General features: G+C 36.9%; 1 protein-coding gene across 1 annotated transcript in view; it reads left to right on the top strand.

Moving 5' to 3' along the window:
* The window catches only part of TECTB (tectorin beta), a 138,169-nt gene that overhangs the window by 101,286 nt on the left and 21,495 nt on the right, over window positions 1-15,388 (top strand). The window contains exons 5-6 of the mRNA XM_056803967.1: window positions 13,000-13,217; window positions 13,973-14,163. Coding sequence (XP_056659945.1) covers window positions 13,142-13,217; window positions 13,973-14,163 — 267 coding nt within the window. The 5' untranslated portion in view covers window positions 13,000-13,141. The remainder of the gene's footprint in view (window positions 1-12,999; window positions 13,218-13,972; window positions 14,164-15,388) is intronic.

Raw genomic sequence — 15,388 nt, 5'->3', positions numbered from 1 at the left:
ATAAATTTCTGTGATTTCTCTGATGGCAACAACTCCTTTCCATGCAATACATACAACATTTGTTTCTACCTCTACCTAATGACATCATATTATATATTATATTTACTTGTATTTATTTCTTATCTCTCTCCTAGATTTTAAGTTACATGATCATGGTCATGGATGGTGTCTTTTCTAAATTTGCAGTTCCTTTCATCCAAAATAGTACAAAGAGAAGGTTGGACTAGGAGATTTGATTTAAAATCTTTGCCTTCCATCTTAGAATCAATACTATGTACTGGTTCCAAGGCAGAAGAGAGGTAAAGACTAGGCAGTGGGGGTTGAGTGACTTGCCCAGGGTCACACATCTAGGAAATATCTGAGGCCAGATTTGAATCCAGTCTCTTGACCTGGCTCTCCATCTATTGAACCACCAAGCTACCCCCTCCCCCTTTTTTTTTGGATTACAGAATTTCTAATAAAACTTCCTACTCAGTCTAAGATGCTATGATCCTATATCTAAGGGACAGTGTGACAAAGCACAATTCTATAATTCTAAGTTGCAGGAGAGGTGCTGATCTCAATTAATCAAGTTCCCAGACTGTGAGTTCTCCATATGATGAAATCATAGGTCTGAACTAACCAAACTAACTAGTCCTAACCAAACTAACTAGTCCTTTGCAGAGCAGTAAGTAAGAAAGACCTCCTCATGCATTCATTCATATGGCCCTTTCTCCCTCTCAGGCCAATTCCAGAATGCTACACATGGAGTCCAAAATTATGGGGCATGGTAATGACTCCACGTCTTCTATTTTTCAGCCAGGTGAACATGGACAAATATTTTCATTCCTCTTCCTCAATTTTCTCTTTTGTAAAATTATAGCAATCTATATATGTATATTATGTGTATATGTGTAGTGCATATTATAGTAATAATATTCCTACTACCTTCCTCATAAAATCAATATGAGCCTTGACTGAGGCAGAGGATATCACACTACCTTATTATCACAAGGCAGGATATAAATTTTGTGTCTATTTTGCATTTGTGACTTGAAATACATGTTGTATCCCTTCAGTAGTATGTGAGCTCAGAGGAAGGACTGTTTCCTTTTCGTGTCTGTATTTACATCTCTTAGTGTGTTGGCAAGTACATACATAGCAGGTGCTTAATGTGTGCTTTTTGAATGAACGGATGAATATGAGCTATCATTATTTAGCCTACCTCATCCCCTAGTTCTTGAGCAACTTTCCTTCTGGACAAGAAGAGAGGGAGCTATAGGTATGGGTGAGTCCTTTATCTAGAACACCATGTTCTTGTTATCTTTAGAAGGAGTCCTGATTTCCAACAGCAATGGATCCGTTGTAACAGAAAGAGGAGAAAAAGGGGAGAAAAAAGCCTCTTGCTTAGTTTGTTTGTTTGCTGTGTTTTCACACAGTTGGCTGCCAACAAAATAACCAATGCTCTGTCTTGCTGGACAGGGTCCCAGGGAGAGTGCAGCTGATTGGGAGCAAACACTATTCAGCCCCTTTAACACAGCTGGTTGGGATGGATGTGACCAAATTTGTAATTCATTTTCTATAGAGGCAAGAGCCCAGGACTGAGTATGGGGAAAGGGAGAAGCCAGAGGGCCAGGTTTAGTTCTAATACATAAAGACAGTGGGGTATGATGCAAAGATTTTCCCTAATTTTCAAGAGATTTCAGCTTGAGTCCTGGCACTCTCTCTTAGTTAGTATTGTAAACTTGGACAAGATGGCTTACCTCTTTGGATTTCATGTTTCCTCATCTGTGAAATGGGAGTAAAAATACTTGTATTATCTCCCTCACAAAGGTACTAGTTCATATTTATAGTTCACATAAGCATTTCTCTCCCAAATACTTTGTGACCTGGCATTCTAAGGACCTAAAAAGGGTGAATCCAAAAAGAATTTCTACTTTATGTTGTGCCTGGAATGCCCTAATCCCTGCATCTTTACCTATTGAAATTCTCTCCTTCAAGTCTTAGATTAAATGTGACTTCCTCCATCAAACTTTCTCTTGCTCCCAGTTGGAAGCCATCTCTCTGTCCTCTAAACTAACTCTCAGAAGTCATGTTTTGGCTATAACTGTGATTATAACTTTCTGACGTACTTGCTTTACTTTGTGTATCTTGTGTCCTCTACTAAACTATGAGTACTTTGAGGGTGAGCCCCTCTTATTCACCTTTACTTTCTCCACAATTCCTCACATAGTAGAAAGTTGTAGTAGGGACTGAGGGAATGAAATGAGATGATGTGAAACTAAATGAAATACAAATCAAGCTAGGCAGTGACAAGGAATAAACAGAAACTAATACGATAGGATGATCATATCCTTGAGGGAGGAGTATTTGACCTAATATGTCTATGAATATCAAGAAACAGAAGTCATTGCCTAAGCAGCAATGCTTATCATAAATATTATGTCAGTCTACCCGTGACAGAATTGCAGAAGCAATATTCACATTGGCACTAGAAGCTTCAAACAAGACTTTCCCAACATGTTGGCAAGGAGAGTGGAACAGACTCATAGAATACTGGATCTAGAGATGTTTGTTGTTGTTGACTTGAAATATGTTTTATCCCTTCAGTATGTGAGTTCAGAGCAGGGATTCTGAGAGGGCCCTTAGAAGCCATCCAATCCAATGCCCTAATTTTATAGAAACTGAAAGCCAGGGAAGTTAAGTAACTTGTCAAAGGTCACATGGATAGAAAGTAGGAGAGGTGGTATTTGAACTATGGTCTTTTAACTTCAAGTTCAGCCCCCAAATATCAAGACCAGAAGCTAGAGTTATTTACTCACCAAGCTCTTGAAACCTTTGGACACCTAAACTTCAGAAACAGAGTAATTGGTGCTTGATTCAGGCTATTATGACTAGGCTTCTGGACTTCAGATTCTCAATGACTTCACTGGAGTGGCTTCTGTTGAATTACACATCATCTTCAGAAGCTATTGATCCAGGCAGAATGATTAATTTCATCCATTCAGTAAGCATTTTCTGAATCCAAATCTGTGTGTGTAGGAAGAGGGAGTGATGTTAGTGGGTGGGAGGTACAAAGATGAATACAGTATTCCTCAACCTCATTGGAACTTGAAATGGAGGAAAGACTGGGGAGGAGAGAGAGGGACAGAGTACTACCAAAAATACAAATACTATAACTTTTAAGTTAATAGCTTAAGAGAACAAAGTGCTCTATGATTTCATCAGTTTTTGATAGATGGAAAAAAAAACTGATGCTTAGAGAGATTGAATGAATATTGCCCAATGTCTTACAAGTGGTAAAAGTAGTATAGCTAGGGTTTAAAGCCAAGTCCTTTGCCACCAAATCCAGTACAGAGGAAGCTGAAGTATCAGAGAAGTTTTTATGAAGCAATAGAGATTTCATTCAGGCCTAGAGTGATAGGTAGTTTTAAGCTGGGAAAAGGATGTATTATTTATTTGATAACTCATTCATTTTTATGGGCTCCTGGTATAGTCAAATGATTAAAGGATTTGGAGTTGGAGAATCCAGATCTGAATCTCAGTGCTGCTGTTTTTCATCCATCTGAGAAAATAAATTCTCTTCTCTGGGTCTCAGTTCCTTTTTTAAAAAATTTATTTTCCCCCAATTTAAAGTAAAAACAATTTTTAACATTCATTTTCTAAAATTTTGAGTTTCAAATTCTCTCTCTTTCTTCTCCTTTCCCCTCTCTGAGACAGTAAACTATCTGATAAAGATTTTATATGTGCAAACATGGAAAACATTTTTCCACATTAGTATTTTGGGGGAAGAAAACTCAAAAATAAATGAAGAAAGTAAAATGTAGTGTTCTTTAATCTGAATTCAGACTCCATCAGTTCTTTCTCTGAAGGTAGATGGAATTTTTCATCATGAGTGCTTTCATATTGTTTTAGACCATTGTATTGCTGAGAACAGCTAAGTTATTCACAGTTGATCATCATATAATATTGCTCTTATTATGTACAGTGTTCTCCTAGTTCTCCTCATTTTACTCTGCATCAATTCATGAAAGTCTTTCCAGGTTTTTCTATAATCATCCTGCCCATCATTTTCTAATAGCTCAATAGTATTCCATTATAATCATATATCACAAGTTGTTTAGCCATTCCTTAGTTGAGGAGCATACTTTCAATTTCCAATTTCTTGACACCCCAAAAAGAGTTGCTATAAATATTTTTGTACAAAAAAAAGTCATTTTCACTTTTGTTTAAAAAATATTTTTATCTCTTTGGGATTCATACCTAGTGGTGGCATTTCTGTATTAAAAGGATACATAGTATAATACCCATTAGAATATTGTTCCACCTCAGTTTATTTATCTATATAAAATGAAGGTACTGAACTAGATGATTTCTAAGGTTCTTTCTAGCTCTAAAGCCCCATAATTCCAATACAGTACTCCTCTTTTCTTGTCTTGCTTTCCATTTCTTCTCTTTTTGCCATTTCTCCTTCTGTACCTGACTAAAGAACATTGACCTTGAAGCCAGAAAAAAATGATATAAAGTTTTGCCCCATCATTTTCTATCTCAATGACGCTAGACTTACAACCTCTCAGAGTTTGGGGTTTCTTATCTATAAGATGGAAGTGATCATTCTTGCTCTGCCTACCTCATCAGGTTATTGCATGCTTAAAAATCTTGAAGAACCAATTATAAATATGAGATACTAACACCAGGTAAATACACTCTACCAATGACCAAATGATTACAATCATTTTATGATAATTTTGGCAACTTCACAAGCTTCCAATTTTTCCAAATGCTTAATATGGCCAGTTTCACCATCTGGGGCCTAGAAACCATTATGTATTCATTGACCTAGAAATTTCTCCCATAATCCTGTCAGTCTATTAAGCAATGAAGACCCATTGAGGCAACATCAGTAAACACAAAGTGGTAAGCAAGGATAACTCGGATATTAGAAGATATAATGATTCTGTGAAGTCTTAACAGTAATGCCATATTCCTATCTCACAGTCAGTGGCAAGAGTGCTAAAATTTCTGTGAATGAGATCTAGTTTTCTGGTCTAGAAAGGATGAAAACATTTGCAAATATTGTAATTATGTTGATATCCTTTTGAAATCTCCTTTAAGCCATATGGCGGTCTGGGCCAGGTCTGCCTCAGGCCATCATGGTGGCTCAGGTTCAGGATTAGATACGAAATGAGTCACTCATTGGCTGTATAACATTTACACAAGGAGTTTGCTTAATAGCAAGGTAAGAATGTTTTGCAGAATTGGTTCAAGAGGACACAGAACCCTTTGTCTGCACAGGGAGGTGAGTCTGATCAAAAGAGAGTGTGCTGACTCACATGGCTCCAAGGAGTCCATTAAGCCTAAGGAGTTTTGGCTGTTTGTGTGCTTGGCTTTTAGATGTAGACAACCAAAGACACTATGTCAAAAGTTCCAGCAGCCTTTATCCCCTGGACTAATTAAATCTTGGGTAACATTTTATTGCTTCTTGGGAGTGGGGGTGGGGTGGGGCAAAACAAGTCTAGTCCAAATGGCAGGAACCTGGTTAAGGCACTTACTGAAGTCAAGTCGATGTTGCAGAACCAGCCTAACCAATACAACTTAGATGTTACTTCCATCATGAAAGAACTTTGAACTACAGGAATTTTCACATCATGAGTCTCCCATACAAGGCACTAGCTACAGCAGGCATGGAGGGAATCTAGTAAAGTGTCCCTTTTACTGAAATCCTAGCTTTACCAGTTATGTAATCTCTGGGAAATGCAGACCAATTCCCTTCTCTAGGTGCTAGATTGTGGGCAAATAATAACTATTTTCAAAGTAACTTTGTAGGCTTTCTTTCCCCTTTAGCCAGGCCATGTACTCCACCTTCTTTTACCATCAGAACTGTAAGGGACAGGGAATAGGAAATGGGTAACTAACTGGTTTACAACCATCCCCAGGGGTTAATAGGCTTACAATATATTATAGAGTAGAAACCTATCTTCCCCCAGCACATGTATCTTGATGTTATCTAAATAGAATGTTTATAAATTAGAATATCATAATTGTCATTACAAAATTAAATTTTTTGATTTTTTGATTTTGAAATTTTTGAAAAAAACATTTTTTTAATTTGAAAATTTGAAAAAAATTGAAAGGATGGTTGTGAAAAAATTAAAATTATTCACTTTAAATTTCTTTAGGATTTGGGGGGAAAGGAACAATTTTCTAGCTCTTAATGAATAACTTTGCAATTTGGAGTAAAACTCAAATTAAACGTCTACTATCCAATATATAATGCAATGTCACATCACCAAAACCTAGCTCATTGATTCAGATCTATTCACTGTTGAAAAGTTGGTAATCAAGGAAGATATTCTAGTCCACTATAGTATTTTAGGGCACTTAAGACCAAAAGAGTCATTTTAGTCAGTGATGCTAGGTCTTTAGCAAGTTTTAACTTACACAGGGGAAGGTCTGTGGCATAATGGGACAGTTAGTAAGAGGATAGAACAGGGAAGCAAGAGCAAGAGGGGAAAGACACAACCAAAATGATCAATGGACTCTGAAGGCAATGATATACAAGCTATGAATGGAAATGAAAGGGGGTTAAAAGTTGAGCTTTATCATCACCCCTCCAAAGCTTTATTTGATGCAGGACCCATCTCCTCTGCCAGGACCCATCCTCTTCACCACATTCAGAGGCAGAAACCAATACCTCCAAAGCAGTACCTCAAGCAGCACACCACAGCTGGTACTTCCAATACCAGAATAATAGATTAACACATACTAGACCAATACTATGTTATTCTAAGAGCAGAAGAATGATGACATAAGCAAAGACCATGCACTTTATAAGAAAGAGCAGGATTTGCTCAAGGGTAACTGATTGATTTTACAGATCAGAAGTTGCCATTTAGGGAAGGTATGTGGTTGTAGAAGTTTCTAGCACAAAAAATTTGAGGCATAGAAAATTCCAGAAAAGAGAGGTGGTACCAGGTAGGGGGGGAAGATATACCTCGAGTAGATATGGCAATTAGAAAACTTGATCCAAAAATCCAGACATTTTGTTTTGTTTTGTTTTCAAATTATTGTTGAAAGCAAGAAAGATTTTGTAATAAGGTCAATGAAAGGGAAATGAGTCTATGATGTATTTGTCCAGTTGAATTGTTAAGATATGTGGTAATCCTTCATGCAGATGGGTAACTTTTGTCTAGGTTACTAAGTGTCTGCTGGAAAAAAAAAAGAAGTGTATTGTCTAAATCTTTTAAGTCTTGAATCAGAATTATGAAAAGAAAAAGTATTGTGTGACAATTTGCATGTGGGCAACTCATTTAAGAATGAGTTATTATATCCACACCATCCAAATATTTGTATTTACTTTTGGGGGGAGGATGGAAAGGGGAGTAACTGAACTGATGACTTGTTAATATATGTATCCCCCACAACCAATGTAGACTACTACCAGCTCTGAAACATAGTAGTAGATTGTTGTCTAGGAATGCTGAGATTAAGTGATTTTCTCAATGTCACTGTCACAGCCAGTGCATATCTAAGGCAGAATTTGAACTCAGATCTTTCCATCTCTGCCTCTTTATCTATTAAACCACACAGCCCCCTATGTAGGGGAACAAACACAGGTATAGTTAAATGCAAGAAGCACTAGCCCCTCACCTGGCAGTGAGGAAATGAAAGAGGGAGGAAAGGGACAAGCTGTCCTTTCAGTCTGTCAGGAATAAAAGCCTCATTTACTCTTTGTTGAGCTCTTTAAAGATACTTGGATTGTTAAGATTTTCTGATCAGTCCTCTGTGGGCGTGTGTGTGTTTGAAGAAATAGCTGTGAGTCTCAGTGGTATCCTTTGCTTTTTAATGAGCTCTCTTTTTTGTGTTCAAGAGGAGAAGGAAGGAGACTAACTGAAATAGAGGTAAAGGAAGGGCTGCTAATTAGCAGAAGAAATAAGAGCCTCCACCAAGCCCTAACCTTTTTATCAGAGCAAGTATCAGATACTGTTGGGTCCAAGTACATTTTGTGCTGTTCCGTTTTTCTAATGCAAATGCTAACCATCTATTAACCAGACTGCCACAACAAAGTGGAATTGCTTTATCCCCTTCTCATTTGAAAATAAGTATCATATGCCTGATTGCTTAGCAGGATCTCATCCCTGAAAAAATGAGAGAGACTTTTCCCCTTCCAGAGTTATCAATTGTCTTTGAAAATCCAAGGCAACTATTCTTTAGAGTTCTAAAAGAAGAAGTGTCTGTAATAGACTTGAAAACTTTCTGAAGATAGTTTATCACAGAAGATCGCCTATCCATCTAGCTTTAATATTCCAGCAGAGGACCCAGAAACTCACACTAATAACCCGAAGGTCTTGGCTTCCCAAATGGCAATAAGGATCTCTCAGACACTATTGGTCTTTAAGCTGACCTGCCTGAAAATAAACTACAGCTTGCTTATTTTTCCCTTCTCTGGGGTCTCTTCATTACCTTGGAGACACCATATTCTTGTTTCTTCAGAGTTCTTGGTATTGAAAGACTCATAATTATATAATTTTGCCAGGAAAAGATTTGCATTGAAAAAATGCTATTGGATTTTGGTGGGAGAGGGATGATAGGGCCAGGGCACAGCTTAAGATTTTCTAAATATTATGCTGTCCAATCCCCCTTACTTTCCCCTAACAAATCTAGACCCTGCTCATTATCCATCAATAATATCTATCCCAGATATATATACTGATAGCTTAACTCAAGTGACCAATCATCTAATTGCACATCATAATCTGGACAACAGATATTTTTCATCCATTTGCTCACAGGGTCACGGTTTTAGAGCTTAAAGAGACTTTAGTGATCATCTAGGCCAACCACTCATTTTATAGATGAAGATATAGAAGCCTCAAGACTACATGACTTGTCTAAGACCACACCAGTCATAAGTGGCAGAACAGAGATTCAAACTTGGGTCCAACATTTTTGCTGCACAAGTGAATGGACTTATTAGGTCAATTTCTTTTGAAAAATCATAGATTATCATTGAGAAGGTCCTACAATGTTCTAGGACTAAATGCAATTTGCATAAGATTGGCTACATTTAGGAACAACTGAAGGACTTTCACCATCCACTGGGAATCTCTCTCTTTTATCTGGACCTTACTCAGGATCTCATCCCCTATAATAGGAAAAACACCTTTGATGAGCAACACATCTTGCAGTCCTACTTGCTTGATCTTAATAATCAAAGAATTGTTCAACAAAGTTATCTCTGTAGTTGCCTTTTTCAAGAATCCTTGTATAATCTTAACATCTGCCTGAGTGACTCCCCTTCCCTTGAGAATTTTTAATCTTGGTTTTGTTCTACTATGTCAAATGCTTTTTTGTAATAAATAAACAATAAACAGAGGACTCTTGTCCTGACTGCACTTTTCAGGCAATACATGATTGCAAAGATGTGGTATGCTGTTAGAGAATTTTGGCAAAAGCTTGTCTGTTTCTTTCTCCTATTTTCAAGGATGCCCTTGACATATGTGTAGCTTGTTCTCAAAAAGATTTTATAAAAATAAGAATGTAGGAGGATAATTAAGTAGTTATTGATGTTTTTTCAGCCTTTTGGGGAGAGTAATATCATTTATATTTTTTCCCATTCTTTTGGTAATATCCCCCTAAGGAATCTTACAAAACAACCTCTTGATGCTCTCAAGATTGTCCTGACTCCAGCACAAATTTCTCTAGTGTGTACTTGGTCTTGCTGAGTTGATTTCCCCCACTTTGTCTTTTTTATTTTTTATTTAAGCCTTTTTATTTCTGTCACATAGGACATCAAGGACTAAAGTAGAAGTGCCCATGTGAAATAATTCCTCTGTCACTGATGGTGAAAAAAATCATTATAGAAATGTTGACATGGGTTCCATTTCATCCTATTGCCAATCCAACGTACAGACCCTATTGGGATGATATAACTCAGTCAGGACTCCTTCCTGTACACTTAAATGTCTGATGTAAGGGAAACTGTTCTACACAACAACTCACATTTATAGTTCATTTTATAGTTTAAAGGCCAGTTATGAGGTTACAGTGGATAAAGCCCTGGATTTTTCTAAATTCAAATCTGGCCTCAGACACTTAATAGCTGTGTAATCCTGGGTAAGCACTTACCCTATTTGCTTCAATTTCCTCATCTATAAAATGAGCTAGAGAAGGAAATGGCCAACCATCCCAGTATCTTAGCCAAGAAAATCCCAAATGGGGTCACAAAGAGTTGAGCATGACTGAAACAAAATGAACAACAATTTGGGGTTTACAAAGTACTTTCCTCACAACAAGCATCCTCATAAGATAGCAAATGCAAACATTTTGCTGATGCAGAAACTGAGTCTTAGAGAAGTCAAGTCATATGCCCATCATCACAAAAAAAAAATGTCAAAACCAGGATTCAAGATCAGGAAATGTAATCTCCTGATTCCAAGTTCAGCATTCTTTTCACTACATCATGATGCCTCCCTCTAAAGATATGTTGTTTATAGTTTACAATGCATTCTCCTTACAACCCTCTGAGGTAGTATTATTATTCTACTATTGTTTATGAGAAAAGCCAAGCTTAAAGAGTTTTAAATGGTTAGGAAGTAATAGAACTAAGAACAGATATTTAAATCCTCTGATCCCAAATCCAGTGCTCTGCCTTTCTCATCTCAGAACATGTTGATTTGTATTCAGCAAAGAGAGTTATAGAGTATGTTGTATCAAAAGTGTATGTGCCATATCACCCCAAGTCTTCATAACTTAAAAATTGGTAAAGAAGATGGAGTGTTGACGGCAGGGAATCACTTAGCACACATTGCCTTTTATGGTTAGTAATTTATTTGTATGTTCAATTTCTCTGTAGGCTCATCTTTTCTTTTATGTATCAGAGGCAGATAGATAGCACAGTGGATAGGGTGCCAGATCTGGAGGCAGAAAAACCTGAGTTCAAATAGGGGCCTCAGATATTTACTAGCTGGATGATCCTGAGCAAGTCACTTAACTTCTGTTTGCCTCAGTTTTCACATCTGTAAAATGAGGACCAGAGTTATTTTGAAGATCAAATGAGATTATATTTGAAAAATACTTATCACAGTTCCTGGCACATGGCAAATAAAATATAACTGTTAGCTATTATTATTATTATTTTTCATATTCTTAATAGGACCTAACATGTGACATGTATATCATTATCATTATCATCATCAAAACAATCAGCATTTGTTTAGTGCTTTAGGGCTGGCAAAGCACTTTCCAGACAGACACTGTCTCTTTTTTTTCCATGACAACCATGGGAAATAAGTAGTATTTAATCTTTATTTGTGTAGGATTTGAATATAGGTCTTCCTGACTTGAGGTCCCACTCACGCTCTGATGTGCCTAGAACTGTAGAATATGGGGACAGAAAAAATACTAAATGTTAAACAGTCCAAATCTCTCCTTCCATATTTCTTGACTCTGAAAGATTGGTAGCAGCATAGGGACTTGAACCAAGGTCCTCAGATTCATAATCTATGACACTATCCTATGCTGGTTCTCAAATAAAATTCTTGAGAACAGAACAATTATTTCTCATTGCCACATTTTTGTGTCATAAAATTCTAAATTGGGAGCTAGAGAGGCCCTTAGAGTTGATTGATTTTGACCTTTTCCTTTACAAACAAGGAAACTGTTTCCTTTTGAGAATATTTATATATTGAGAGATATAGAAATATATATAGAGAGAATATCTTGCCCAAAGTTACCTGTTAGAAAATGGCAATTCAGATTTGAAGCTTGGTCCTCTGACTCCAAATCCAGTGTTCACTGTCCTAATAACTCTAATATTATGAATTGATGGCTTCATTGGATAGAGATTTCATCTGGTTATTTGCTTTTAATGTAGCTCAGAATGAATGATAGTAGAGGAATTAATGAAATTATCTTCTGAAGTCCTTCCCAGTTTTTGCTGTGGTACCTTATATGACACTATAATGAGCTTTATAAGTGTAGTTTATTATCCAACCTTATAATACAGGTTGAATTTCATATATATACATATATATATATATGTTCTTCACAAAATACTCTAGAATAATGTTGTCTAAACATAAAAGTAGCTATTCTGTATTTTTGAGAATTTAATTCTTCCTTAAGTTCAAATTTTAGATAGTGTTGTAATCCCTTTGAGAATCAAAGTTTCCCTTAAATCCAAATTTTATTTTATTTATTTTATTACTTTTATTTTTTTTGTTACAATAATCACTTTATTTCCCTCCCTCCCCGCCACCCACCCTTCCCACAGCCGATGCACAATTTCATTGGGTATTGCTTATGTCCTTGATCGGAAATTAAATCCAAATTTTAGGGAATATCTTAAATAATCTTTACCAGTAATTTGGGGTTGGAGAGGTGGTGGGCTTCACAAAAACATACCAGTCCTTTCTTAGACCTGAAATGAGTAACAACATGTGTAGAAATAGTGTTGTAGTTGTTTTTGGTTATATCCAACTCTTTATGATCCCATTTGGGGTTTTCTTGGCAGAGGCATAGATATATATACCTTCTCCTAAAAATTAAAACCTACTTTTCACATTTTGGTGTAGGGGAAAAAAACACTTTATTATTTTAGCATGAAAAATAACATGAGAGAGAAGGAGTTCAGTTCTGAGTGGCGGTAATGGAATTCCCTGTTTTATTGTTGCATGTGGTCCCCTTGGAGTTCCCTCCATCCTGGCTAACACTTGCTCATTGTGATTTATCTGGATGAAGGTTTCTTTTCACAACACCAGCCTATATAAAGTGGAGAGTGCATTGAGTCAGTGATCCTGGGGGGAAAACAGGAGTAGAGAAGCAACATACACAGTGTCTCCAGGGTGGGCTGAGTGAAGCAGCAGGACATATGACCAACAGCATCTGAACGGAGGCGCCTGTCACTGATTCTTGGTATGAGCCCTATCTTTGGCATGTTGAACGTGTGTCAGGAATATGGGGGACTTTGGACATTACACTTGAATTTTTCTTAGGTTATCATTTTTTTTTCTTATGCAGGTTGGGGTATGCTGTATGCTTCCCCTTAGATGAAAATCTTCATTCCCAGCCCAGAATGATAGTGTCCTGAGCCCTAACAGGATTGTGGTAGTCCTGATTTCTTGGTTTGGCTGCTCTGTAGTGTCTACACCCCACAGAAGAGATGGAGATAAGTGTATTTGTCCTACTGGCCATCTTTACTGAGACATGGGCAGGCTCGTGTACCCCAAATAAAGCAGGTACAAATTTATTTGAATAAAAATACTAATTCACAATCCTGTAGCATTTTAAGGTTTACAGAGTGCTTTTCTTATAGGAACCTTTAAGGAAGGTAGTAAAAAATATTATTATCCTCATTCTATAGATAAAAAAAATCTGGGACATAGTGAGATTAAGTGACTGGCCCACAGTCACACCATTACTAAGTGTCAGAAACTAAGTCTTCTGACTCCAAGCCCACCTCTTTCCACTTATTGTTTCTCTCAGAGGGAAGGCTACCTAAACTGCTATTCTGTTCACTTTTGTCCTTATCTCGGTGTGGGGTAACACTGTGAAATGAAGTTTCCCAGATATAAACAATGCAGATACTGACATTTTTTTAAAATAAGAAAATAAACAAGAATTTTGCTATGAATTTTAAAGTCATACAGTTTTAAAACTGAAAAGAAACAGAAATCATCTCATGTAATAAGGGTTTACAAATGGGAAAACAGACTCAAAGAATAGATTTATGGCAAAAACCAAGACTAGAATCCAGGTCCCTTGACTTACAATTTAGTGAACTTTTAAAAAATTGATCTTGTCACATTTTCTCTATTCCTGTCATTGGGCTTTATTCTTAAGCTTTAATTCTTCTTGTTATTTAATTCTTATTTGTTGAAGTGCATTTAACAATTTTTCCTCTTTTTCCTCTTTCTTTCTGCTACGGAATCAAAAAATATGTTGGGTAAAGTTAATTGTGTCTCATCCCAGACCTGCATGTGTTTCTTTCTAGATGTTATTCTTGTGTTCTGCTATCCTAAAACCATCATCACAAAAATACCAGAGTGTCCCTATGGATGGGAAGTGCACCAGCTGGCTCTTGGAGGGGTTTGTTACAATGGGGTCCATGAGGCAGGTTACTACCAGTTCATAATCCCTGACCTATCACCTAAAAACAAGTCCTATTGTGGAACCCAGTCTGAGGTAAGGCCAATCTGCCCTGGGTCAATGGAGAAGAACATAGCGCTTTTGCCAAAAGAGATAAGCTTTTATAGTTATCAAAACACAACATAATTTGAAGAATGAATCCTTACAAAATGCTGTACAATGGACATAGAATCACAGAGCTAAAAGGAGCCTCTAAGATTATTTAGTTCAATCCCTTAATTGAATAGATGAGAAAACCGGGACTCAGACAAGGTGAGACTGACACACCAACTTTAGTGCAATGTTCTTTCCAATAGCACATGGTAGACCCTTAATAAGTTTTTGTTGACTGTTCACTGACTAGATACTTCATTGCCCTGAATGTCAGCAGATTTTTCCTCTGTTAGGTCTGGGAGTAAGAAAATGTTTCTCCACAGAGAGCTTTTTCTCAGAGTAAGACTTTGGAACTTTATTATGGTCTGGCCCATTTTTGCTAATTTAGAGAAGCCTATGGACCCCCTCTCAGAATCATGCCTTTAAATGTATTAAAAAATTGCAAGGAAACCAATTATTTTGAAACAAAGTCATCAAAATTTTGTTTTTAAAGTTCACAGACCCCAGGTTAAGAAGTCCTACTTTAGAAGGATTTATTAGGTCAGAATGTTCTGTTCTGCAATTTGGAATTTTGGAATTATCTAGGAACTGTGATTTTGTGAGTACAAGAACTCCTCCATCAAGGCAAATCACAACTTTCTCTGACTTAGGATCTTAGAAAGTTGCCTACTTTCCCAGAGTTACATGGGGAGTGTCAGAGGTAGAAATGGAGAGGGCTCTCTGTGACTCCAGATCTAATAATGTACCCCCTACAGTGCATCACCTTTTTGGCAATATAGTCAGGAATGACATATACCAAATTGTATTTACTACTATTTCCAGCTCACATTGGTAGAGTTCTTTACATCTTAGAACATTCTTTCATTATAGCAGTCCTGTGGGACATTATTGGCTCCACGTTCTGAAGGTCAACCAAGGAAGATTACAAAAGGGGAAAGTCAGTTAGTACTAGAGAAAGAACCTGGACCAAATGCAAACTGTGAAATGTGAACTTAGAATGTTTTCTAAGTTCTTAATTTCTGGAAAAGAGTATATCAGGTTTTGCTCCAGGAATTTTGGCTCATATTATCCCAACTTTGCTGATAAAAATCAAATTCCCTCTACAGACCAAGAAAGTCATAGCAAACTCCAGAAACTGATCTCAATTCTTTTCCCCTTTAGTTTCACT

This window comes from Monodelphis domestica, chromosome 1, assembly GCF_027887165.1.
Source record: "Monodelphis domestica isolate mMonDom1 chromosome 1, mMonDom1.pri, whole genome shotgun sequence".
Lineage (NCBI taxonomy): Eukaryota > Metazoa > Chordata > Mammalia > Didelphimorphia > Didelphidae > Monodelphis > Monodelphis domestica.
This window is presented reverse-complemented; position numbering and strand designations above follow the sequence as displayed.